This window comes from Umbelopsis ramanniana (assembly GCF_025399195.1).
Source record: "Umbelopsis ramanniana AG unplaced genomic scaffold K450scaffold_2, whole genome shotgun sequence".
Lineage (NCBI taxonomy): Eukaryota > Fungi > Mucoromycota > Umbelopsidomycetes > Umbelopsidales > Umbelopsidaceae > Umbelopsis > Umbelopsis ramanniana.
This window is the reverse complement of record NW_026252088.1, coordinates 429450-451558: the sequence shown is the minus strand read 5'-3', so window position 1 is coordinate 451558 and position 22109 is coordinate 429450. Positions and strand designations below refer to the sequence as shown.

Genomic DNA, 22109 nt, shown 5'->3' with positions numbered 1-22109 from the left:
AGTGGGCCTGATCCGCAAATTTTTTTTTTTGGCTCACCAGCGAGCTGTCGCAGCTGAGCCAATCAGAATTGAGCCAATGAAATTTTTTTCATGTATTTACTTCCCAGTCTTCACAACAGTGAATCTTCCTCTTTTTTTTCAGGTTGACGAATTTGCCATGTCCAACACATTTGAAAAGGTGCGCTTTCCTATTTACACTCTTATGTCCTGTCCCATACTTGAGAACATTACGACATGCTCGACATTGAGACGACATTTCGGCTCATTGATCTACTGTCCATCAGCATTTGTGAGGTTCACACTTGTTAGGGAAGAGTCTCATCGGCAAGGTCTTTTGGGACCTGTAACAGTATCTCAAGGACAATTATGATTTTAGGAGCATCCTTATTAACGTTTTCTGCAATAGGTGATCGTCATTGACGGCAAGGGCCATCTTCTTGGTCGTCTCGCTTCCATCGTTGCCAAGCAGGCTTTGAACGGTCAAAAGATCGTCATTGTCCGTTGCGAGGAACTCAACGTCTCTGGCAGCTTCTTCCGTAACAAGTGTATGTAGTCATCAATGGTTGGCAGTTTTCAACGTGTACGTTTTAGACTAATTGTTTTAACTTGTTACAGTGAAGTACCATGCTTACCTCAACAAGCGTTGCATCGTTAACCCCAACCGTGGTCCTTTCCATTTCCGCGCTCCTTCCCGCATCTTCTACAAGGCTCTCCGTGGTATGGTTGCTCACAAGACCGCTCGCGGTGCTGCTGCCCTTGACCGCATCAAGCTTTTCGAGGGTGTTCCTCCCCCATACGACAAGATGAAGCGCATGGTTGTCCCCACTGCTCTCCGCGTCTTGAAGCTTAAGCCCGGCCGCAAGTACACCACCGTTGGCCGTATCTCCCACGAAGTTGGCTGGAAATACCAGGATGTTGTTGCCAAGCTCGAGGAGAAGCGCAAGGCCAAGTCTGCTGCTTTCTATCAGCGCAAGAAGGCTGTCACCGCCCTCAAGGCCAAGGCTGCTGCCTCCAAGGCTGACTCCATCAAGTCTGTCAACGAGTCTATTGCTGCTTATGGCTACTAAATTTCTCAACTTGATTGTTACAAAATAAAATAAAAATCCATGATTGACACTTATTATCTATCATACTATGTTCATTAGAAAAAAAAAAAGATTGGACGTCGTGAAATGACCGTGGAGAGGACGGTGGCTTAGCTGATTTGACCTGTAACTTTCTTGCCTCAGCACAACACTGCTGCCAAAAATTTGCGTGACTGTCGCCCATCTGCTTTTTCACTCTTCTCATATCCCCCCACTCTAAAACCCTTAGTCGTAGCCAAGCACATGCGGCGAGCTTTGCGTATAGCCACCTCGCCAATAGCCTGGCACGAACGGAATATCTTCTTGGATGCCGGGCTACGCTGCAATATGACTTCATTACCAATACCCTCACGAACGACACCGAGTTCATTATCATGTCAAGCAGTACGACGAATTACATCTTGTGGCCATCCATCACACTTAGTTCATACCCGATCCCTACACAATTCTAACCAAGAAACCACAGAGCTTCTTCAAGATAACGGCTCTACTTCACGACCTATGAATGCAACTCGAAGCAAGGCACTTCTATTGTCCTCATTTCACAAATCGCTAGGTACCCAAGATATCGATACAATATGGCCAGTGTATCGTGCCATGCATCGTAACAATCTTGCCCACCACTTGTCAAGGAGGGTTTATCGCAATATATTCCTGTATACCATTCATGCAAAGGCAACCAACCAAAACCTTCAACGACTCTTGTACATTATTGGGGACATGAAAGCACACGGAATGAAACTTCGATTAACAGAGTACAATGCGCTCATACGATGGACGGGTGGCAAAACTGTTCCACGACCAAGGGAACAACATTTATCAGAAGCGCTGGCGCTTTTAGATGAGTTGCAGCAACAGGGTTCAACAACCACGAGCTCTACGATGATTCTACCTTCTGGTATCCAGCCCGATGTGGTTACCTACAACACCTTGATCAGCATAGCATGTAGTGTCTCGGACCTGAGGACAGCACAAAAGTTATACCACGAGATGAAGGCCAAAAACTTGCAGCCTAACATTCGCACCTACACATCCCTGCTGTCTGCTTTAGCACGAGTCCACGATGTCAGCGCCATGGAGACCATGGTCGAACAGATAAGGAAAAAGGGTATTCCAAATATTGACAATACAGTGACATGGAACGCTCTTATGGCAGGGTACGCCATTAATGGTATGGCGGATAATGTTCACGATATGTTTCGACAAATGGTTGATCGAGTAGAAGAGGCACCCACACCAGATGCTGAAACCTTTCGTGTCTACATTGAATCCTTACTCTATTCTCACCGTCTTGCTGAGGCCTTAGGTTGCTTGCGGTCCATGGACTCACACGGCATCAAACCCATTGCTGCTATCTATAATGCCTTTTTCTTATCACTGACACGAAAAGGAAAAGCCCGAGTCATCAAGGAAGACCACGCAACCTCAGCTGAAAAGACTGCACAAATCTTGGTCGATCTCTACGACAGTATGAAAAAATACCAAGTTCAGCCCAACTCGAGAACCATGCAGGGACTGATCACTGCTTTACTTGACAATGGAGCAACCGATAAAGCTCTGAACATATTTGTTGAACTTAGTCAACAGGGAAATCAACCAGATGTGCCGTTCGACCTAAGCCTTCCTGTTAAGCAGTTAACGCAACTCAAAATTTCCAAAAAGCCCACGGTATCCATTGTTCCAGAAACACAATTGGTTGAGCGCCTTCATTTACTTCTCTCGGAGCAAGAGCAGTCCCTAGATCAAGAACAGCCGCTCCAAGAGTGGGATAGTCGATACGAAGATTTCGAGCCATCTGGCGACACTGCTGTAGACTGTGAGCAAACGCATGTATATTGCCAATGAAATCTTTTTTTAATAATAAACTGTACATATTACAACTGCACATTTTTGACTGATGGTTCATATCAGCTATCTTGGCAAGCAATAATACCATACTTTTCATTCCTTTTGTGATGTCTTTTGTACCTGAATGAGAGTCATCAGGTGTATCGATTTTGATACATTGAACTGCCAGAATTAAAAATGAGTAGCAGGATGAGAGATATGTTTATATGAGCCTATGATACGATACGTTCTCGTGTGCACATTGAATGCGGCGATATAGCAAATGAACTGGTCGTCAGCAATATACATTGCAGTCAAGTAAGCTGTCATATGTCAGCTTTGCCGCTCAGTGACTGGTCATTAAGCGAAACAAAGAGAGCGTGGATACCCCTTTTTGCATTGCTTTGTCCCAACTGTGAATGCAACCGATAGGTACGCAAAGATAAATGTATCTGGGTTGTAGGCACTAGGCTGCAGTTGCCTTAAAGAAAGCATCATTTCAACCGGCTGTGTACATTTGCAGGGTTCAGCCGACACCTGACACTAATTGCGTTGTAACTGCAGCGTCGCAAGTGCGCTCATAATGGCTACCGTACTAAACGTGCCGGTAGCGTAGACAGCATCTCGATCATTACGGCAGGAGGTTTCTTATTCCGCATGCACTCATATGACACCGTTGCTATCGCGTTAAACTGAAACGCAGCGGGAGCATGTACGCTACCTGAAGTACTTTTGTTGGCTTTCGCAACATTCCCAAACGCTGTAGTCATGATTTTGCGTCAAAAACACTTTTATTTTGTATTACGACACCTCCACCCGGGTGTACTGTCGGGTCGTCATGTTGAATGACGAATGAGTTTGCAAACAAAGAAATTATCTACTATGATGTGTGCATGATTGTATAAGAAGAAAAAAAAAGAAGAAATTTGGGAAAATAAGGATATACACAGGTAAACCTCTAGGCTGGTTTGTTGAAAACACCATGCGCTTTTAGGTCGTTTAAAGCTTGAGGTTCTTAGGTTGCTCCCAGGTGAACTCGGGGCGACCGAAGTGACCGTAAGCAGCGGTCTTTTGGTAGATGGGTCTGAACAAGTCAAGTTCCTTGACAACGACACCAGGACGCAAGTCCCAGTTGTTTCTGACGATCTCAACGAGCTCGGCTTGAGACTTGTCAGAGGTACCGTAGGTCTCAACGAAGATGGACAATGGGGAGGCAACACCAATAGCGTAGGACAATTGGACAGTGCATCTACGGGCAACCTTGGCGGCGACGAGAGAGACAGCGATGTGTCTGGCAATGTAAGCACCGGAACGATCGACCTTGGAGAAATCCTAGAAAGACGAACAAATGCATTAGAATGGAAGGTTGGTTGGGTTTGAAGGGGGAAGGATGCCACTTTTCTTTCTCGGTGTCACCGCGTTTCAAAGTCCGCAAGACTTGTAACAGCTTGTACTACCCCGTAAGAAATGGCCCCGAACCCCATTCAAAAAAATTCAAATAAACCGACAACATACCTTGCCAGAGAAGGCACCACCACCGTGGGAGGAGTGACCACTGCACGGAGAGAAGGGAAACGATTAGACGCGTCTATTGACTTACTATGTCTCCTTCACTTGTACTTACCCATAGGTGTCAACAATGATCTTACGACCAGTCAAACCAGCATCACCCTGGGGTCCACCGATGATGAAACGGCCAGAGGGTTGGATGTGGTAGGTGGTGTTCTTGAGGAGATCAGCGGGGATGACAGAGTCAATAACGTGATCCTTGATGGCCTTGCGAAGGTCCTCAGTGGAGATATCATCAGAGTGTTGGACAGAGACGACAACGGTGTCAACACGGAGAGGGATGAAAGCACCGTTCTCGTTCTTGTACTCAATGGTGACTTGAGTCTTGGAGTCAGGGCGCAACCAACCGAGGGTACCGTCACGACGGAGATCAGCCATCTTTCTGTTCAACTTGTGGGCAAACATGACAGTGAGGGGCATGAACTCAGGAGTCTCATCAGTGGCATAACCAAACATGATACCCTGGTCACCAGCACCAATATCCTCAACGTTGAAGGACTTTTGGACAAGACCTTGAGCGATATCAGGGGACTGTTGCTCAATGGCGACAAGAACGTTACAGGTCTTGTAATCGAAACCCTTGGAGGAGTCATCATAACCAATCTGCTTGATGGTGTTACGGATGATCTTTTGGTAGTCAAGTTGAGCCTTGGTGGTGATTTCACCGAAGACCATGATCATACCAGTCTTGGAAGCAGTTTCACAGGCAACCTTGGAAAGGGGATCCTGGGCCAAGCAGGCATCGAGGATAGCATCAGAGACCTGATCGCAAATCTTGTCTGATAAAATTACAATGGTTCAGCACGTAAACTCACGTACACGTCAAATAACAACAACTACATACCAGGGTGACCTTCACCGACAGACTCAGAGGTGAACAAGAAGGTTTCGCCGTGGTTGGACATGGTTGATTTTGTTAGAAAGAAAGAGAAGAAGGAAGTACTTGATTGTTCAGGTGAAGAAAAAATTTTATTCTTATTTTTTTTTTTTTTTTATATACAGCTCAGAAAAAAGCCCCCCAGCGAATTATTCCAAGCGGAGATTGTTAAGGAAGAAATAACCACCACTGCCTGTGGAAATGGTGCAATTATCTTGACCAATCAAATTCACTCGTTTTACTTCACATGGTGCACTACTTCACCCCATTGCTTTTTGACAATGTACACGTTGGCCTAAACTACTCGTATGTGTTACTTTACCTGAGTTTACTCCAAATAAGATGCTGTGATCTGTTGGGAAGTTATGGGTCAGTCACGTTCAGATGATAACAAGAGTAATTTTAAGTAAAATTTAAATAAATAAAATCAGAATAAAATAACGACTTTCGACATCGCGCCCTACACAAGTGCAGGACACCATTCCGTCCGCCCGTCGTATATTTTTCATCACATTAAATTTTTTTTGGTGTGCAAAACACAGAGGAAAGTAAACAACATGAGATGACGTGACAACCTACCATCAAAAAACGTTGCTTTTATTATCTTGTAAAAAAAAGTGGGATCACATCTGAAAAAGTATGCTAGATATATGGTCAGTATAATGGTACTAAGGATATAATCATGGTAAACAGAAAATAATGCAGGTAGAATCACAGTTGTCAGACAAGGCTGATAACTATTTGAATGAAGTGATACAACACAATGGTAATTCAGTATTATTGTGGTCATTTTTATCATCACGCAACTGTGGTTCTTTCTGCATTATCTGTTTCAATAATATTCTTGGTTTACTTACGAGAAAGAAAAAAGTGAAAGGAAAGAATGAAAAAATTAAGGTAGTGGCTCATGACAGCATTATAAAAGTGATAAAAAAAATTTTTTGGCCCGTATACTCAACCTTCAACAGTCACGGCCAAAAATTTTATTGGGTTAAAGCGCGTCCCATCTTTTCGCCTTGCATTAACGATCTAACACAAATTATAATTGCAAGTTGGAAGCCTGTGGGTACTTTGCGAGTTGCGAAACAAATTCATCAAAGAGAAGCTTAAAAAATAATAACCAATTTTTGTATTCTAATACATAGCCCAGTAGCACTAAATTAGTCTCACTCATTTAATATTTTGGAAATAATAAAAAGTCCAATTAAATAAGATAGGCACGACAGCAATATCTTTTCAAGTGCATTATTTGAAATACTTTCATTTCGCTAAGCAATTGAAGCTATAGAATAAGAATATGCTTGATGTTCTATTCTGGCGCAAGGTTTATTCATTTTTGAACATCGTCCTTCGACAATGACAAAATTCTCTATACAATGCATCATATTTTTCTACCTCTGAAGGCTGGGGTTCAGCAATTAGTAAATGATCATGTCGAATTATTGCATCATTATCAATCATTTTGGAGAACGTTGTAATAGCCTTTTCCTCCTTGGATGAACGTTCTTTCTGAACGGCGTCCTCCCACGTAGCGTTTTGTAGCTTGGGATCATCGACCAGCGATGCTTCAATTGGACCCGGTTGCTCGAGTTCTTTCAATGCATCGGTACGAAGAAGATAAAATCGAGAAAGAAGACCAACTAAAATGCATCTGGTATCCGCGCTACTCGTACCTGTTTCAATCGTTTTTCTTAATTTGAAAACACGCAAATTGAGTGCATTGCTAACAAGTTGAAGAAGACTTCCGCTTGTACTCAGTGGGTCATGGCCGAGAACCATGATTCTTTGTATGACACCTGACCGTCCCTGAGAGATGCCGTCCAGTTGAAATCGAATTGACAGGAGCATGGTATCAATTAAGGACCGTGCGTCATATTGCGCAATCTTGAAGTGAATTAGCTGGTCCAGTGACAGGTGACTTGTCTCCCATTCTAACTTGGTCTCTTCAGGCATTTCCTTCTGTCTCGGTTGAAACGCATCTACCATTTCGCCGTCCTCATACCGACGTATAGTGAGTGTTTCGCTATTATCTCCTTGTTCCAGTGGTTTTGGTGGATCTTGCTGCTGCTGTTCCCGTTGCACAAAGCTAAAACGGGTAACTTTTGGTATATCGTTGTCTTTGGCATGACAGCCAGGATCCAAATTGCGAAGACTGTTTCCAAATTGGACCCACTCCTCACCGTAAGTCCTGCTCCTTATCTTGGTTCCAGTCAATAAAGATGTGCGATAAAATTTAAGATCTGGGTGTCTTGGTTCCATGATGAAATTCAGACATTGTTTTTGTGTTGTGATGGCAGGAACATACCAAGATAGAGAATCTCGTTTATCCATGTTGAAAAGACAATCGCCATTGATGAGATTTAAGTTGATGAGATCGACAGATTCGCAGTTCACGAAAGGTAGCACAACGCACTCTTAAGAAGGTATTCGGTGAGTCAATGGTACCTGAATTTGCACTCGATATACATACGTACTTGTTGACATGCGCCATCTTTTAGCACAATATGAGGTAAGATGACCTAGGCTATCAGATTTGCTGGTGAAGGAACCGAGTTTTTCCTTCATGTCCTTGCTACGGTCTATCAAGCGATTGTCCAGTGCATGCTCATGTATATTCCATATCCCTGCCATCGAAGCATCCGAAATATCCGTTTCGGCGTACTTCCCAATCAGTAAGCTTGCCAGTAACGATCCTGGAAGAGATATTCGCTCTGACTGTCTAACGATATCGTCTGTAAGCTTTCAATGGTGTAGATAGTTAATAAAATAAATGCTGTGCAATGTATTCATATATTTACCGGTTGGGATGTGCATATTTACCTGTAACAGCTGGTTAATCAAATTTTTTGTGGTAGGTTCGCTATTGTCGTCGAGAGATGTCCTATCCGAATTTAAGCTTTTCGAATCCATGTCTAGCGGCAATAGCATGCCTTCCAATTGCTGAGATAGCGATGAAGTAAGGTCTAAATTTCTAAGCACCACCTCCGTTCCTTCCTTCCAAATCGCTAGACCAGGCTACTTGATTGTGAGTATTCGTGATTTATATACAGGAATTAAAGTAGGGACATACTTCCGTACTGCCTCCAATGGCGCTCACGCGACCCAGATCAAATTCGAGCGACTCAGCAATATCAGTAAACAATTTGTCCAATGATGCGACCCACGTTGCTGCTGGGTTGGAGTCATAGTTCTTTGTATAGTCAGCCGGAAGATCCTTTTTGAAATCAATGACCCTTCGGTACACCGGGGTATAGTGATCGTTAATGATGGTACATGTCAGAGCATCTTTGCTTAAATGTAGACCAAGGAAAAATTCATCAAGGAGTTTAAGACCAAGAAATGCCTTGCATAAGAATGCAGTAGTGGGCGAATGGGTTGAAAGCTTCTGTAAGTATTGGCGATATTCACCCATACTCAAATTAAAACTCTTTTATCTCTTGTGAGAAAAAACGGCCGATCAATGAAAGCAGATTATTTGGGTAGGCACGAGAACACAGATATCGCAATAAAAAATGTGGCACTTTATAGGTAAGAATCTACGAAATAATACAGTTGCTCTTATCTTCAGGCGGAGGATTGTTAACTTTCTCAATTTCAGCAATAAGAAGATCGAAGACCTTACCTAAAGACGAGAAATATCAGTTAGGTTCAAATGACTATTTAAAGCGAGAGCCCTCTGCAAGCAAAGTACTTACTGATGTTTTCATTATGCTTTGCTGAAACTTCAATACTAGGGCAATGCCACTGAGCAGCCAACTCTTTGCTTTCTTGCTCAGACACTTGCCTAACATAGCAAATATCACAAAATGAATTCGCATTAGGATCACGTTGTATGTCATACAGAGGCATTCCCCAATTGGCTTACCGTTGTATGTTCAGATCGGATTTGTTGCCAGCAATGATACAGGGTACATTGTCCATACCAGTATAATTAAGGATTTTGTCTCGAATGATCTTAATCATATCAAAGCTTGACTTGGAGGTAATGGAATACGCAAGCACATAGCCATGTATATTCGTTGCCTGATGCGAGCTGAGGATTGAAAATTCATCCTGGGTGGCGGAGACAAAGAAAAGTACAATAAGTACCTCCTGTATCTAACAATGGCCACGTAATTTATACAATGTCACCAACCTGTCCAGCAGTATCCATGATCTCAACAGAAAATTCTAACGAGGAAAAGGTGTGTCAATAAACGATCTAGCCTTCTACATAGAAAATAGTTTGTTACCATGTCCTCGGTATTTTATAGTTTTCGTAAAGGTATTCTCTATGGTGGGATAGTAGCTCTCGACAAAATGGTTCTCACAAAATTGAATAACCAAAGATGATTTTCCTACAAGATCGTGTTAATGTTGAGTAGAAGCGGTGGTAAATCAGCTTGATCTATTCATAGAACACGAAAGTTGGGACTTGATAGCACGGTCGAATACAAAGGCTGGTCCTAATAACGGTGTATACGCCTATTATGCAATAGAACAGGAACTTACCGACTGCCCTTGAGCCAAGAACTGCAATGCGTCTTGCTTTCTGTTGATTTGCCATTTGCGTGTGAAGAGACGTTTGAGATCTGTGGAGTTTTTTGGCACTCGCTTGCATCCAATGTTACATACACGTGATATGATCGGCGGTATCGATGTTGGCCATTATACAACCTTTAGTACACAGACACTTAATGACTATACCGGAGTCAACAACGCACAAGTATGTGGAATGAAATTCGACAAAGTTCTCATCAATGCAGATTTCAGTTATTTCAACTAGCTTTGGATATCGCAAGTAATCTCAGTATAAGCATGGATCCTACCAGTAGAATTCCCGGTTTAACTACTACCACCAATGAAATTTAAGTCACGGATGTTTCTCAATGCCAATTGGTGGTTGGTGGCCAATCTGTAAATCTCTGCCCAATCAGAATTCCATCCCTTGCTTCACCAAAGTAAAATGTGCATTTCGTATTTTTGTAGACGCTTACAATATGGCATTCTTTAGGAGAGCCAGCCGGCAATCCGCATACTAGAACATAGCCAATTTGGAGTTCCTATTAACAGCTTTGTTTGAATTTAGTGAAAAATGAACGTGATGCTTTTATAGCTTGCGTCTGGAAGAAGCAAGGTGCGGCTACAACCCATGCGTTCGAGGTAACGATGAAATGCTGCCAAAAGTTTAATATGGTCATAAATGGTATTACCAATCTTGTATTACAGTCAATGTCACATAACCGTAGACGATACTTCCCTATAGCAAAACAAGTTACAGAATGAGGCAAATATATATTACATGATCATAGTGGTCATTTTCTCGGACCAAACAAGGCAGTTCTTTGATGCTGTTGTCTAACCTTTTCAACATGTGGTTTGCACCTCCTACATGGAGCATCCGGCCATGAAGTCTTGTAAATACGAAAAGCTTTAATACACATTTTTGTATTTTTGGAGTCGGTTAGCCAAGCCAATATATTGACAATACGTTTACTACTACAGTAGCAAACAATATCGAATCGCGGAAATGTCTATGTGCGCGTCATCTTTCACATTATATCAAGCTATTCAACAGATAAAATAGCAATCAGTGGCAAAGGTACCCCTTTTGACAAAGTGTAATGTCAATACTTAAAGAAAATAGAGATCACAATAGCTGTGATGAATTCCGGCGTCAGTGAGACGTTGTCGAATGAATGTTGTAGCCTCCAGACAAGCTTCGATATGTAAAAGGTAGATTTGGTGGCTAGCAAGGCAGCCGCGATGAGAAAAGTTCATGGAAAATTCATTGTCTGACTGGTGCGGTGACAGACTTCCGGTGTTTCTCCGCAAACTGAAAAATTACTCCACATCCCACTGTTGTACATTTCACGTAAGAGTTAAATGGCGCTGCCATTGGTCATGAGCATGTCGAATTAAACGTTAGTATAAGTATATTATTTTGCATTGTCATATCTACCGGCAATACAGGAGCTTATATTCATGTCATTGAACTATTTGGGATTTTTTTTGTTTCATCTGAGAATTGTTGGATAATACTCCAACACCAGCTTGCCCCACTTTCTCTATTTTTAACGTTTGTATGCCTTTACGTTTTACATATTGGAGGAAACACTGCACAGCCTTTGTAGCAAATAAATCGTTCAAACACCGAAGCATGTGAGCCTGCCTAGTTTGACCATGAAATGGAAAAATCAAATCTTGAGTACTATAGCTTTAGATCAAATAGTTCAGAGTAGTTTTTTATCAAGACTTTAAGGAAGAGAAATGCCCACGGATTTCAGTGCCAGGCAATTCTCGTTTTTGCAACATCAATTGTGCCTACATTAATCACTACGCGATAAAGTACTAGATTCCCCCTCACTATGTTTTCACATCTGTAACATTCCTTTTTCAGTAGACATGTATCATGGTTAGCTACCGAAATTCGTCTCGCTTTAAACTGTTTGGAGGTAGACGAATCATAAACCTGTGAAAAGAACTTTAAGATACCCAAAATTGGAGGTTTTCCGCTGACGAGAATTTCGAGCTCAGAGCACATGTTAGATCTGTGGGGAACGCGAAACTTAAAGGTTGGTTTTTCTCAGCTTCCCAATCGGTCTTTACCTCTCTTTCCGTTCACCTTCCTTCCCTATGGCCGCCAAGTTTCCCGAGCTCAAGCTTACCAAAGATCAACATGAAACCCTTGTGGCTCTCATGGACACCATCTTTTCGTCTGTGGACGACTCAGAAGTCGAGACATTGTTGGAGACCGCAAAGAACAACAAAGGGCATTCATTGTCTCGAGAAGAGCTCCTGAGCTTTGCTAAAGCCAAAGCTTCTGATTTCAATGTAACAGATGGCTTTATTGATTCTCTTACTCGAGCTGCGGCACAACAAAAGTTGGGCGATGTCACTTTTGCTCTGAATTTGCTAGGTACCCGCGCTGGTTCGCTTGCCCTTACTGGTCACTTCAAAGCATACAAAGACCTTACAAGAAAAGAGCGTGAGGAAGTCATGAAGAAGTGGTCAACCTCATCATTGGAAATGCTTCGAGGTCTCCATAAACTTTTTTACCAACTTACTGTTAGCAACATCTTCAAGCAAATGGACTGCCCACTGCATAAAGTCATGGGCTACCCTGGACCTGATCCTCATATGCACGGAGAAAAGCACACCAGCAAATTGAAAGAGCGCTATGAATTCCTTAACATCCCAGAAGGTGTTACCGAACTAAACTATGATGTTGTCGTTGTTGGAACTGGAGCAGGTGGTGGTCCAGTAGCAGCGACTCTCGCCAAAGCAGGAAAGAAAGTCTTGGTACTGGAAAAGGCAAAATATGTTCATGAATCGGAATTCGAACTGAATGAAGTTCACGGCTTCACCAATTTCTACGAAAGAGGTACTATCTTCTCTAATTTGAGTGGATCTATGAACATTTATGCTGGTAGTGCTTTTGGTGGCGCTACTACCATCAACTGGTGCGCTTCTCTCAAGGTTTGTGAATTTTCATACTGATCCGCATTAGGCAAAAAGGGGACTTCATAATTAACGTAACGTTCGGTTGTTCATTTTTTTTTCACCCCCAGCCCCAGCATTTTGTCCGCGATGAATGGGCTTCTGAGGGTCTCAGCCACTTTGTTTCTAGCAAGTTTACTGAACAACTCGACCAAGTCTACCAAAGAATTGGAGCCACTACCAAGCACATTAAGCACAATGAGCCTAACAGTATTTTGATTGAAGGCTGCAAGTATGTATTACTTTCGGGGTTTCTTACCTTGTTGGTCTATCCGTTTTTAAGCATCTGATTTATTAACTGCTGGGTATTTTTTTCCAGGCGCCTCGGATACCCCATTGAAGACATTCCCCAAAACGTCGGAGAGCACCCCCACGAGTGCGGTTGGTGTTTCTTAGGTTGCCGCTACAACGAAAAGAATGGTTCCATGAATACATGGCTCCGTGATGCTCGTGAAGCTGGTGCCGAGTTCGTTGATCAATGCTACGTTGACCGTGTTTTGGTTAAGAAAGGAAAGGCTGTCGGTGTTGAATGTACCATTGCTGGTAACAAGAACCGCAAGTTGATCGTTCACAGTAAGCAAGTTGTCGTTTCTGCTGGCTCTCTCAACAGTCCTGGTGTTTTGATGCGTAGTGGACTCAAGAACAAGAACATTGGAAAGCATTTGCACATGCACCCTTGCCACCTTGCTTTCGGTGTGTTCCCAGATAGAGAGATCAATCTCTTCCAAGGTTCCATTATGACTGCTCTCAGTAATATTTCTGAAAACCACGATGGTACATACTACGGTGCCAAACTTGAAGTCCCCGTCTTGCATCCAGGCAGCTTCAGTGCTGTGGTTCCCTGGAGAGGTGCAGCTGACTATAAGCGTCACGTCCTTCGTTATCGCAACATCAGTCCTGTTCTCATTCTCAGCCGTGACAAGGATTCGGAAGGCACTGTCACCTACGATGACAACAACAACGTTATTGTTGATTACAACGTTACTGCACGTGACAAGAAGTCCATACTTATTGGTGTGGAGAAGGCATTGGATGTCCTTGTAGCTGCTGGTGCAGAAGAGCTTTTCACTGTCCAGAGTGGAGTTGACAACTTCCACTTCATCAAGGGAGAAGAAGACTATGGTCAGATTAATAACAAGCGGTACGTCGCCTGGAAGGAGAAGGTGAAGGCTTATGGCTTGCCAGATGCAGGCTGTGGTCAATACAATGCCCATCAAATGGGCTCTTGGTATGTTACAAACATTTTCTTTTAACTACGACTTGATCCCATTTACTAATCATCACTCCACACTTAGCCGTATGGGAGTTTCTCCAAAGGTATCTGTCGTCAAGCCAGGCGGTGAAACATGGGAAGTCAAGAACCTCTATGTTGCTGACGCATCCGTCTTCCCATCCGCCACTGGTGTTAACCCTATGGTCACTACTGAAGCCTGTGCTCTCTATATTGCCGATACCATCCTCCAATCAGATGCCGTTGCTCCCCGCCTTTAGGTTCTGCGTGCGTGCGAACAAACTTCTATAATATAAACCATGTGTTTTGAAATTTATTCTTTTATTCAAATTGACTATGATCCCAGTTTTTAAAGTGAACCAATTTTTTCTGATTTCATTAATGCTGTAATGACAGAGAGGAAACAAATACAAAAAGCAAACGCAGCCACTGTTGAACGTTGGTTGCGAGCAAAAACTAAAATAAAACGATATATCCCTACGAAAAGCCTACGCCAGTCTATTTTATTTTTCAGTGGTGTTTTCTTTCGTGACGACATCCTCCTCTTCGCTGACCTTTCTCTTCCTTATTCGCTTAGCACTACCGTTTTCTTCATCGTCTTCTTGTTTGTTACTACGTCCTCGCTTGCCCTCCGTAGCACTGCTGCCGGCAGGTGGTGGTACGTATGAAGAGCGGTTACGGCCAAGCTTTGGGGGAATCTTCCAGAAGTATTGTTTATCTTGCAAAGTGCATTTACGAGCACTTCGGCCAACTTGTGTATAGGTCGCTTGTCGCCACTCGACTGGGTCTTTATCACTCCGGTAGTAATATAAGTTTTCTTTAGGAGTTCCATCAGCTGTCTTACCCTTACGAGTAATCTGTCCGAAGAAATCATTTTCATGTAGAACAGATGTGATGGTATCAAGCCAAAGCTTTCTTGATTGCATCTTGTATGCTGGGTTCGTTGTCATGATTCGAGTGTAGATGTCGCTGATGGGCATTGAAGACTTTCGTGAGAATACTGGTTTGGTAGAAAGGTTAATAAGATGTTCATGAAACAATATGTTCTTATTTCGATTTGATATCCTACTCACCAAGTGCTTCTATGATCATTTCTGCATAGTTGGCATCTGCGTTCATTGGATCAGTTTGTTCTGACTCGGTAACAGCAGGTTCCGCATCAGATGATTCTGCAACTTCTATATTGATATCCTGGCTGCCTTCGCGATTAACCTGTTCTTCTTTAACGTCGTGCTGGACCGGGGCAATTTCAAGTGGCACGCTTTCGCCGTGCACATGTTCGACTGGATCTTCTTTCTGTTCGTCATCAAGTGATTCCTTGATAGTAGTTATTTGATTTACTTCCTCCACGACAAGTTCCTCAGCTGGCTTAGTATTTTCTACCACAGCCTCTGGGATAGTTGCTAATTGCTTTTCTTCTTTTGACTCGGCCATAGCAGCCATTAATTTCTGAGAAAGCGCATTGCTGCTATGGTTGTTGGAAATAGGTTGCTGCTCTTCAAGTGAGTCTTGACCAACTGATATTGCGGGAGATAGAGGAGTCTTGATATCAAAGACGCTGGAGTCGTCTGCTAGAGAAAGCTCATCTTGCTCGCTTGGTGGGAAGTTGAATTGTACTACTTCACCGACAATATCGATGATAGATCCGTCTTCAAGAACAACTGTTTCTTTCTGTGTGCAGGGTTTTTCGTCCACTTTCAGACCGTTCAGCCCAAGAACAGTGAGTTCAAACTGAGATGATGCTTCGTTCCAGCTGATGGATAAATGAATGCGACTAAGTAATCGGTTGCGCCGGCCAACTTGATGTGTTGCAGCACTGCACCGGCCGACAGTAACTTTTTCGATGTACGAGCCGGTTATAGTGGTAGGGCTTTGGACTGTGTTCTGGATGCGAGTATTTTGAGCAGGGGACGGCTCTTGCTTGACAAGTGGTGATGTTGCAAATTGTGATGGAGATGACAGATTGTTGCTGTCTTTGAGTGGTGTCCGAATAGGCGTCAATGGTGTTTCATTTCTATAATACACTTTCGACGTTATGGGACTACTGTCGAGAAGTCCTTTGGCAGAAGCTAATGAAGAATAATAGGACCGCGTTAGAAGGCACATGGTATAATGATTCTCGCAGCCATCGCAAAGGTTACTCACAAAGGTTTTCTGAATCGTATTGGGATTTATGGTGAGTCTTAACACGCTGTGGTGTTGTTGGTGCACTAGTTGTCTCCATTAACTGTAAAGTATAAACGTATAAAGAGAAGGGGACGAGCGAATTTTTTTTTTTCTCTAAACCACCGTAGCATTGCCGTATCGCGACCGCGTCAAAGGACCGCGTTTCAAGCTCCGCCCAACCAAACCGCGTCACCTCTCCTCCGATAGCTTGTAACTAGGCGCAAAAATGATATGCTCTTTGATGTCAATAATTGGTGTTCAGGCATATCGTTCTTTTTTAAAATGAAAAAAGAGCAATGCAATTTTCGAGAGTGCGAACTAATACTGCTGCCGAGTATTTGGTTTTTTGTTTTGAACCTTGTCATTTTTGGATCCCAGGGTGTCCATGTTCTTTTTTTCCCAAGGGCCTGTTTGTCAAATATACTGATGGTTGTTCTTATGCTCATTTATCTCGACAGCAGAACGGTTGTCAAATGGATATTTGGCCATGTTGCTGGATATGAAGATAATGATTGGCTCACAACGTTGGCATAGAAAATAATTGGCCAGCTTCAGTGCGTACGAGAGCTGATTGGAGTGGTCAATTGTCTTTCCCTTCGGTAAGGTTTTTTGATGTCCGACACGTGACATGCAAGTAATGGCCCACTCTGTTCTAAGAATAAGCTTAGCTTTCTACCGTCTAGCATCCTAATGGCCATCACAGCCGCTTTTCCAAAGGCAAATCCTGAGGACTATCCTGAAAACTTGGAGTTAAAGTAAAGTTTTTATCAAGCTTCGTTGCAGCTTTACATTTTCTCGCAGTTTAGTAACTGAACTTGTTTCTTTTAGATTCCTCCAACTTGTTCACAGACATGGTAAGTTGAACATACCGAGACGACTTCGTTTCACAGGCTACTTTGCTTACAACAACATTAGAAGCAAACCAGGAGGTTATGGGTTACTAATTTTGGTTCTTTTTCTATTAAACGTTGTGGATAGGCGAGAGAACACCTGTGAGAAAGAGATTGGAAACTATTGTTCCAAGTATTTGGGATATGTGTCAAGCAAACGCCCAGATGTTTGCCGTCATTGCGTCGGTGACTGGAAATACAGTTAAGCCAACATTCACAGGCGTACCATTGCGTCGTTTGGTTGAAACAGAAGTTGGTGATGGAAAGCAAGTGACAAGCCCAGCAGGCGCTTGGTGCGTAAAACCGTGCGAGGTTCTCTCAGGAATTTAGAAAAGAGTACTGATTATGGGTTTATTTCTAGTTATTATGGCCAACTTACAAACGTTGGAAGAGCTTCTGTTACAAGATTAGGCGCAAGCTTGCGTGACATTTATGTCAATCGGTAAGTTGCCTAAATGTGACTTTCAAACAAAGCTGGTGTAAATGCTAAATTTGATCTGTATAGGCTCAAGTTTTTACCAGAAGAATGGGACGAAAAGGCCTTCTATATCAGAAGTACTGATTACAATCGCACACAAGAGTCTGTTCAACAGCTAGTGTCTGCAGGCTTATATCCACCGGGAACACGAGATGAATCCTTCACCTTGAAAATAAGAACTAGGTATAGTAGAGATCGGTGGGTGACATGTATGAATGTGCGCTTATTTTTCAAATCTTTGCAGAGACCCTCGCGATGACAACATGTTCCCCAATCCCTCGTGTAAGAGGCTACGACAGTTGACTAGAGATTTCAACAAAACCGTTGCGGAACAATGCAAACCGAAGTTGGAAAAGATCTCTGAGAAAATGCGCACCTATGTACCTGAAGTATCACTTGATAGCCACCCCTCTGCAAATGGAATTCTTGGTAAGTATTTGAGTTCATTGAGTTAGGATGGAAGCTTCATTCGCTAACTCCATGGAAACGTAGATACACTGGTTGCAGCTAAAGCACATGGTTTCCATCTTCCACCCGATATTGATGATGACCTTTTGGAGGATTTAGCTGACGTTGTTAGCCATGAATGGTTTGCTGGCGCCATGCAATCAAAAGAGATTAGCAGACTCAGTCTTGGACGATTGATGGGTGACATTCGTGATCGAATGGTCAGAAAGGTAAATGGAACTGATAAGCAAGTTGGGGAGGAGAACCTTAAGATGGCCATCTACTCTGGACATGATACGTAAGGACTTTTTGCGCAGCAGGTTACAATTTATAACGATTACGAAGGGGCTAATGCAAATTCTTCAATTGATAGTACGGTTGCGCCATTATTGATCATCCTGGGTGTCTTTGATAAAAGGTAAAGTCCTCTCACGAACATGCCAACCACCACATGCCTTCTGGTAGGCTCACATATTATCGTCTAGATGGCCGCCATTCACCAGCTCTATCTTGTTCGAATTGTTTAAAGAAAAGAAGCCTGAATCATCCAGCTGGTTTGGTTCTCTATGGAAGAAGTCGGACGACGAAGACTACTATGTTCGAGTACGATATCAAGATAAAATCATGAAACTCCCTGGATGTGCTGACACCGGTAAGCATCACCCCAATGGAGATAAGAGTTTGTGTACGCTCGCAGCGTTTAGAGAAGCTGTCGACAACCAAATCCCCAAGGACTGGGCTGAAGAATGCAAAGCGTAATTTTTGAAATAAAAGAATGTTTGGAGAAAGAAAAATATAGAAATGACAACACCGCGCTTTGCCAAGCGTCGGAGCTAAGCCCGGGTTTCCCATATTTGCCTGCTGCATGACACTCATTTCATTGTCGGTCTTCCTGAGCGTTATTTTTGAACTCGTTTGGCCACAATAGAAATGTCAGGGAGCATTGAAGAGAAGTACATTGCCTGGCGTAACAGGTACGCAAAGTCATCCGAGCAATTCCAACCATAGTGGCAACTCTCTAATGCCGCCTTTTTCAGGTACCTGCGCAGCTATGCGGATGGCTACTACATTTATTACAAGGAGCCTAAGGAAAAGCTCCCTGAAATGACCTGCAGTGAAGCTCATGGTAGGCACTGTCGCATGAAAGTTAACAAGATTTATAGCGTATCTAATGAATACTTGGGCATTTGCAGGATATGGTATGCTGATTTCAGTACTCAAGCGCAACCAACAGGACTTTGATGGCCTCTGCCGGTACTTTCTTCGATTCCGCAATAGATACGGATTGATGCAATGGCAACAACAGCAGAAAAATCTCCAAGGGCCATTTATCCCAGGCGGTGAAGGAGGTGAAAACTGTGCCACGGATGGTGATGTCGATATTGCAACTGCCCTGTTTTTGGCTGCCAAGGTTTGGGGCCGTGGTGGACAGCAAAGGGAAATTGACTATCGTGCCATTGCTATCGAGCTTTGTGGTGCCATTTGGGAGAAATGCATCAATCACAGAACTCACATGCCGTTGGTAGGAGACTGGTGCGATGAAGGCGACGATGCGTATAAACTAACGAGACCAAGTGACTTCATTCTGAGCGGATATTTGTTGTTTGCAAGGGTAAGCCTTAACCATACACTAAAATGCCGGCTGATTCGTTCATTCATATTATCATTGAAACATGTTCATAGGAGGATACACAAAGATCTCAACAATGGCACGGTGTTTGCAATGCCATTGTCAGCGAAGTTCAGCGTCAATTCTCCCTTCACCCAAATACCGGTCTCCTTGCTGACTTCCTGCAGCTCAACCGACATGGCGTGTATGAGATTCCACGTGGCGAAGTCCTCGAAGACAAGCACGATCCCGACTACAACTGGAACTCCTGTCGTGTTCCATGGCGTCTTGGCCACTACTATCTCCAAACTCGAGATGAACGACTTGGTCCTGTTTTAAATGCTCAGGCCAATTTCTTTTCCCAAGAACTTCGACGTCACGGAGAAATTAGAGCTGGATACCATCTGAATGGTAAAAGCTTTGTTGACTACACGGATATGGCATTTCTTGCACCTGTCAGCTTCTTATTCTGGGTTCTTGGACGTATGGATGACCTCAATAGGATTACGTCGTGCATGAACGAACAAGATGAGAACACTTATTTTGGTGAAACTATTGCCATGCTGTGTTTGCTGCAGTCAGCTGTACAATTTTAAATGCGCGAATCATCAAATATTACAGTACTGTGCTCTATAAGTTTGTAGCATATTGTATTTTTCTTTCAAGAAACTTTGTTCTGATTATGCCTGTTCGATTTTTAAATGCAATTGGGCTTGGTGTTTATTGGCGATTTTGTGGTTATTTCGGGAAGATGTCTGAAGTGGAAATGGCAAAAGTAATAGTAAACGTAAGACTTGAAAGGTATGGCACATTACAGTAGTAAAGAGATGTCCGATATCGTAAAGCAAGCTTGAACGACGAGGGCCGGTAGATTAATATGAGACGAGCTAACGATCAGGACTTTTGCCATACTTCTTGAGTAATTCCTTCCTCCTCTCGTCCCACTTGATAGCTTTATAATCATTGGGTGGTGGTGGAGTATCCACATCCTGACTAACATTAGCATCGTCATCATTTTGCGGCCTCGACTGGGAGGAAGTGGATGGCGACGTATTACTGCTGAGTGTTTTCGCATTTGGCCATGGCCGTTCTGTCAAAGAAGGCTTTCGCCGAGAGCCTGGTACATTTCGATTGAACTGATAAAAAGTCGATGACCGACGGACTAAACCTGATCCACTGGAGGGTAGCAGTGGTCTATATTCTGAGTTCCGTGATCGAAAGCAGCACCGGAAGAAAATGATAAACAGTGTGAACACGATGATACTTGCTAGGGAGGTGGCAGCGATCAAAATTGGCTTGTGTGAAACTGTTTGATTTGCGAAATTAGACCGATTTGAAGGTCAGCTTGTGCTAGTGTAATGGTGTACATGGAAAGGACTTTGACAAATACCTGCGCATTGACCGTAATAGTATTGCAGACGACCGCCACTGCAGGCTTCAATATCAGATGGTCCCAGCCAGTTTCCTGGTACACATGTTTGCGAAAGAACACAGTAGCCGCACTGATCATTTTGGGTGCAGCTGGAACAGTCATTCATCTGGGAACAAACTACGCCTGCAGGATTAGTCTTGCGAGAAGTACAAACAAGAAAGACTCATTAGCGACAAAACATACCATTGGGTGCTTCCAGTTCGTAAAGAGTTAGGTTAGTCCAGACATTAGCCTCAGCCAACATTATGATCTCGAAATGAAGGAAACACTGGAGCTTCCAAGAAAATGGCGGAGTATTGAATGCACATGGACGATTGTGACGCGTCTGTGCGCCAAAAGCTTTGAAGGATATTCTAAACGTACTTTAGAACAAGGACAGTACCCGTTCAGAGGATATAAATTAGGAAAGCAGTGCATCATGTATATTATTTTTCGTCAAGAATGAACGACGTACACTGTGTCAAGAACGATAATTCTATGCTCACCAAAATGTTGCATGAAATTCAGTATTATAACAGTGTTTACTCACAGTAGGTAATTTGCGAGTACCCCCATGAATTAGGGTGACATGTATGGTACCATATTCTTTTCCATTATGTTATATTTTTATATTTTTTTTTTTTGCAATTTTAAGCCTGCGACTGTGTGTATAGCGCTTGGCTATCGTGCCATTATCCTCCATGAAACCGATAATGAAACACATTTAGTACGACGTCCTTAGTCAACTCCTTTCCGCACGCAAAAGTATATTTTTACAATCTTTTAGAAATTTTATCAAGTCTATAAGCTAGGTCTGACTAGTTAGAGGCATTCTTTGGGGTATTTTAAATGTTATCTCGCATGAAACAAAATGTTCTTTTGACAATTTGGGAGTTCAGCTTTTCGTTTGAAAGGATTTCAAATCACAGACCAGGTAAAGCACCGTTGCGCAAGGTCCATAGCATTGAGGAATGTTGTATAAGATGAGTGTTAGCTCTATAATGTCTTGTATCACATATGCGCTTTGTTAATTCACATTG

General features: G+C 43.0%; 11 protein-coding genes across 11 annotated transcripts; 5 read left to right on the top strand and 6 right to left on the bottom strand.

Annotated features, from left to right (window-relative positions):
* The first annotated feature begins 112 nt into the window (after positions 1-112).
* Positions 113-1158, top strand: K450DRAFT_219134 (uncharacterized protein). The gene is made up of 3 exons (XM_051585315.1): positions 113-178; positions 407-545; positions 616-1158. The coding sequence occupies exons 1-3, from the start codon at positions 158-160 to the stop codon at positions 1065-1067; spliced, it is 612 nt and encodes a 203-aa protein (XP_051449294.1). The 5' UTR covers positions 113-157; the 3' UTR covers positions 1068-1158.
* Positions 1159-1177: 19 nt separating this feature from the next.
* On the top strand, positions 1178-2971 carry K450DRAFT_219125 (uncharacterized protein). Its single transcript, XM_051585314.1, has one exon. The coding sequence runs from the start codon at positions 1329-1331 to the stop codon at positions 2928-2930; it is 1602 nt and encodes a 533-aa protein (XP_051449293.1). The 5' UTR covers positions 1178-1328; the 3' UTR covers positions 2931-2971.
* A 710-nt stretch (positions 2972-3681) lies between these two features.
* K450DRAFT_219116 (uncharacterized protein) lies at positions 3682-5626 on the bottom strand. Its single transcript, XM_051585313.1, has 4 exons — positions 5326-5626; positions 4537-5260; positions 4428-4467; positions 3682-4244 (listed from the first exon to the last, which is right to left on the bottom strand). The coding sequence occupies exons 1-4, from the start codon at positions 5384-5386 to the stop codon at positions 3912-3914; spliced, it is 1158 nt and encodes a 385-aa protein (XP_051449292.1). The 5' UTR covers positions 5387-5626; the 3' UTR covers positions 3682-3911.
* Positions 5335-6269, bottom strand: K450DRAFT_219114 (uncharacterized protein). Its single transcript, XM_051585312.1, has 2 exons — positions 5938-6269; positions 5335-5710 (listed from the first exon to the last, which is right to left on the bottom strand). Exons 1-2 carry the CDS (start codon positions 6155-6157, stop codon positions 5619-5621), a joined length of 312 nt encoding a protein of 103 aa, XP_051449291.1. The 5' UTR covers positions 6158-6269; the 3' UTR covers positions 5335-5618.
* Positions 6270-6587: 318 nt separating this feature from the next.
* K450DRAFT_219110 (uncharacterized protein) lies at positions 6588-9219 on the bottom strand. The gene is made up of 5 exons (XM_051585311.1): positions 9054-9219; positions 8429-8980; positions 8179-8373; positions 7833-8097; positions 6588-7772 (listed from the first exon to the last, which is right to left on the bottom strand). Exons 2-5 carry the CDS (start codon positions 8768-8770, stop codon positions 6685-6687), a joined length of 1890 nt encoding a protein of 629 aa, XP_051449290.1. The 5' UTR covers positions 8771-8980; positions 9054-9219; the 3' UTR covers positions 6588-6684.
* K450DRAFT_219107 (uncharacterized protein) lies at positions 8895-10410 on the bottom strand. Its single transcript, XM_051585310.1, has 7 exons — positions 10335-10410; positions 10167-10252; positions 9850-10090; positions 9591-9695; positions 9494-9528; positions 9224-9411; positions 8895-9142 (listed from the first exon to the last, which is right to left on the bottom strand). Exons 3-7 carry the CDS (start codon positions 9956-9958, stop codon positions 9019-9021), a joined length of 561 nt encoding a protein of 186 aa, XP_051449289.1. The 5' UTR covers positions 9959-10090; positions 10167-10252; positions 10335-10410; the 3' UTR covers positions 8895-9018.
* Positions 10411-12036: 1626 nt separating this feature from the next.
* K450DRAFT_168598 (uncharacterized protein) lies at positions 12037-14328 on the top strand (the record flags this gene model as incomplete). Its single annotated transcript, XM_051584079.1, has 4 exons — positions 12037-12816; positions 12909-13069; positions 13157-14065; positions 14133-14328. 4 exons carry the CDS (start codon positions 12037-12039, stop codon positions 14326-14328), a joined length of 2046 nt encoding a protein of 681 aa, XP_051449288.1.
* A 121-nt stretch (positions 14329-14449) lies between these two features.
* Positions 14450-16322, bottom strand: K450DRAFT_219097 (uncharacterized protein). Its single transcript, XM_051585309.1, has 3 exons — positions 16214-16322; positions 15142-16137; positions 14450-15068 (listed from the first exon to the last, which is right to left on the bottom strand). The coding sequence occupies exons 1-3, from the start codon at positions 16290-16292 to the stop codon at positions 14572-14574; spliced, it is 1572 nt and encodes a 523-aa protein (XP_051449287.1). The 5' UTR covers positions 16293-16322; the 3' UTR covers positions 14450-14571.
* A 570-nt stretch (positions 16323-16892) lies between these two features.
* Positions 16893-18884, top strand: K450DRAFT_219091 (uncharacterized protein). The gene is made up of 9 exons (XM_051585308.1): positions 16893-16989; positions 17063-17088; positions 17213-17417; positions 17486-17566; positions 17630-17785; positions 17847-18031; positions 18095-18347; positions 18423-18467; positions 18535-18884. The coding sequence occupies exons 1-9, from the start codon at positions 16925-16927 to the stop codon at positions 18806-18808; spliced, it is 1290 nt and encodes a 429-aa protein (XP_051449286.1). The 5' UTR covers positions 16893-16924; the 3' UTR covers positions 18809-18884.
* A 1-nt stretch (position 18885) lies between these two features.
* K450DRAFT_219080 (uncharacterized protein) lies at positions 18886-20359 on the top strand. The gene is made up of 4 exons (XM_051585307.1): positions 18886-19023; positions 19087-19175; positions 19243-19661; positions 19733-20359. Exons 1-4 carry the CDS (start codon positions 18980-18982, stop codon positions 20252-20254), a joined length of 1074 nt encoding a protein of 357 aa, XP_051449285.1. The 5' UTR covers positions 18886-18979; the 3' UTR covers positions 20255-20359.
* Position 20360: 1 nt separating this feature from the next.
* On the bottom strand, positions 20361-21343 carry K450DRAFT_219075 (uncharacterized protein). Its single transcript, XM_051585306.1, has 3 exons — positions 21274-21343; positions 21049-21207; positions 20361-20964 (listed from the first exon to the last, which is right to left on the bottom strand). Exons 1-3 carry the CDS (start codon positions 21332-21334, stop codon positions 20546-20548), a joined length of 639 nt encoding a protein of 212 aa, XP_051449284.1. The 5' UTR covers positions 21335-21343; the 3' UTR covers positions 20361-20545.
* Positions 21344-22109: the final 766 nt, after the last annotated feature.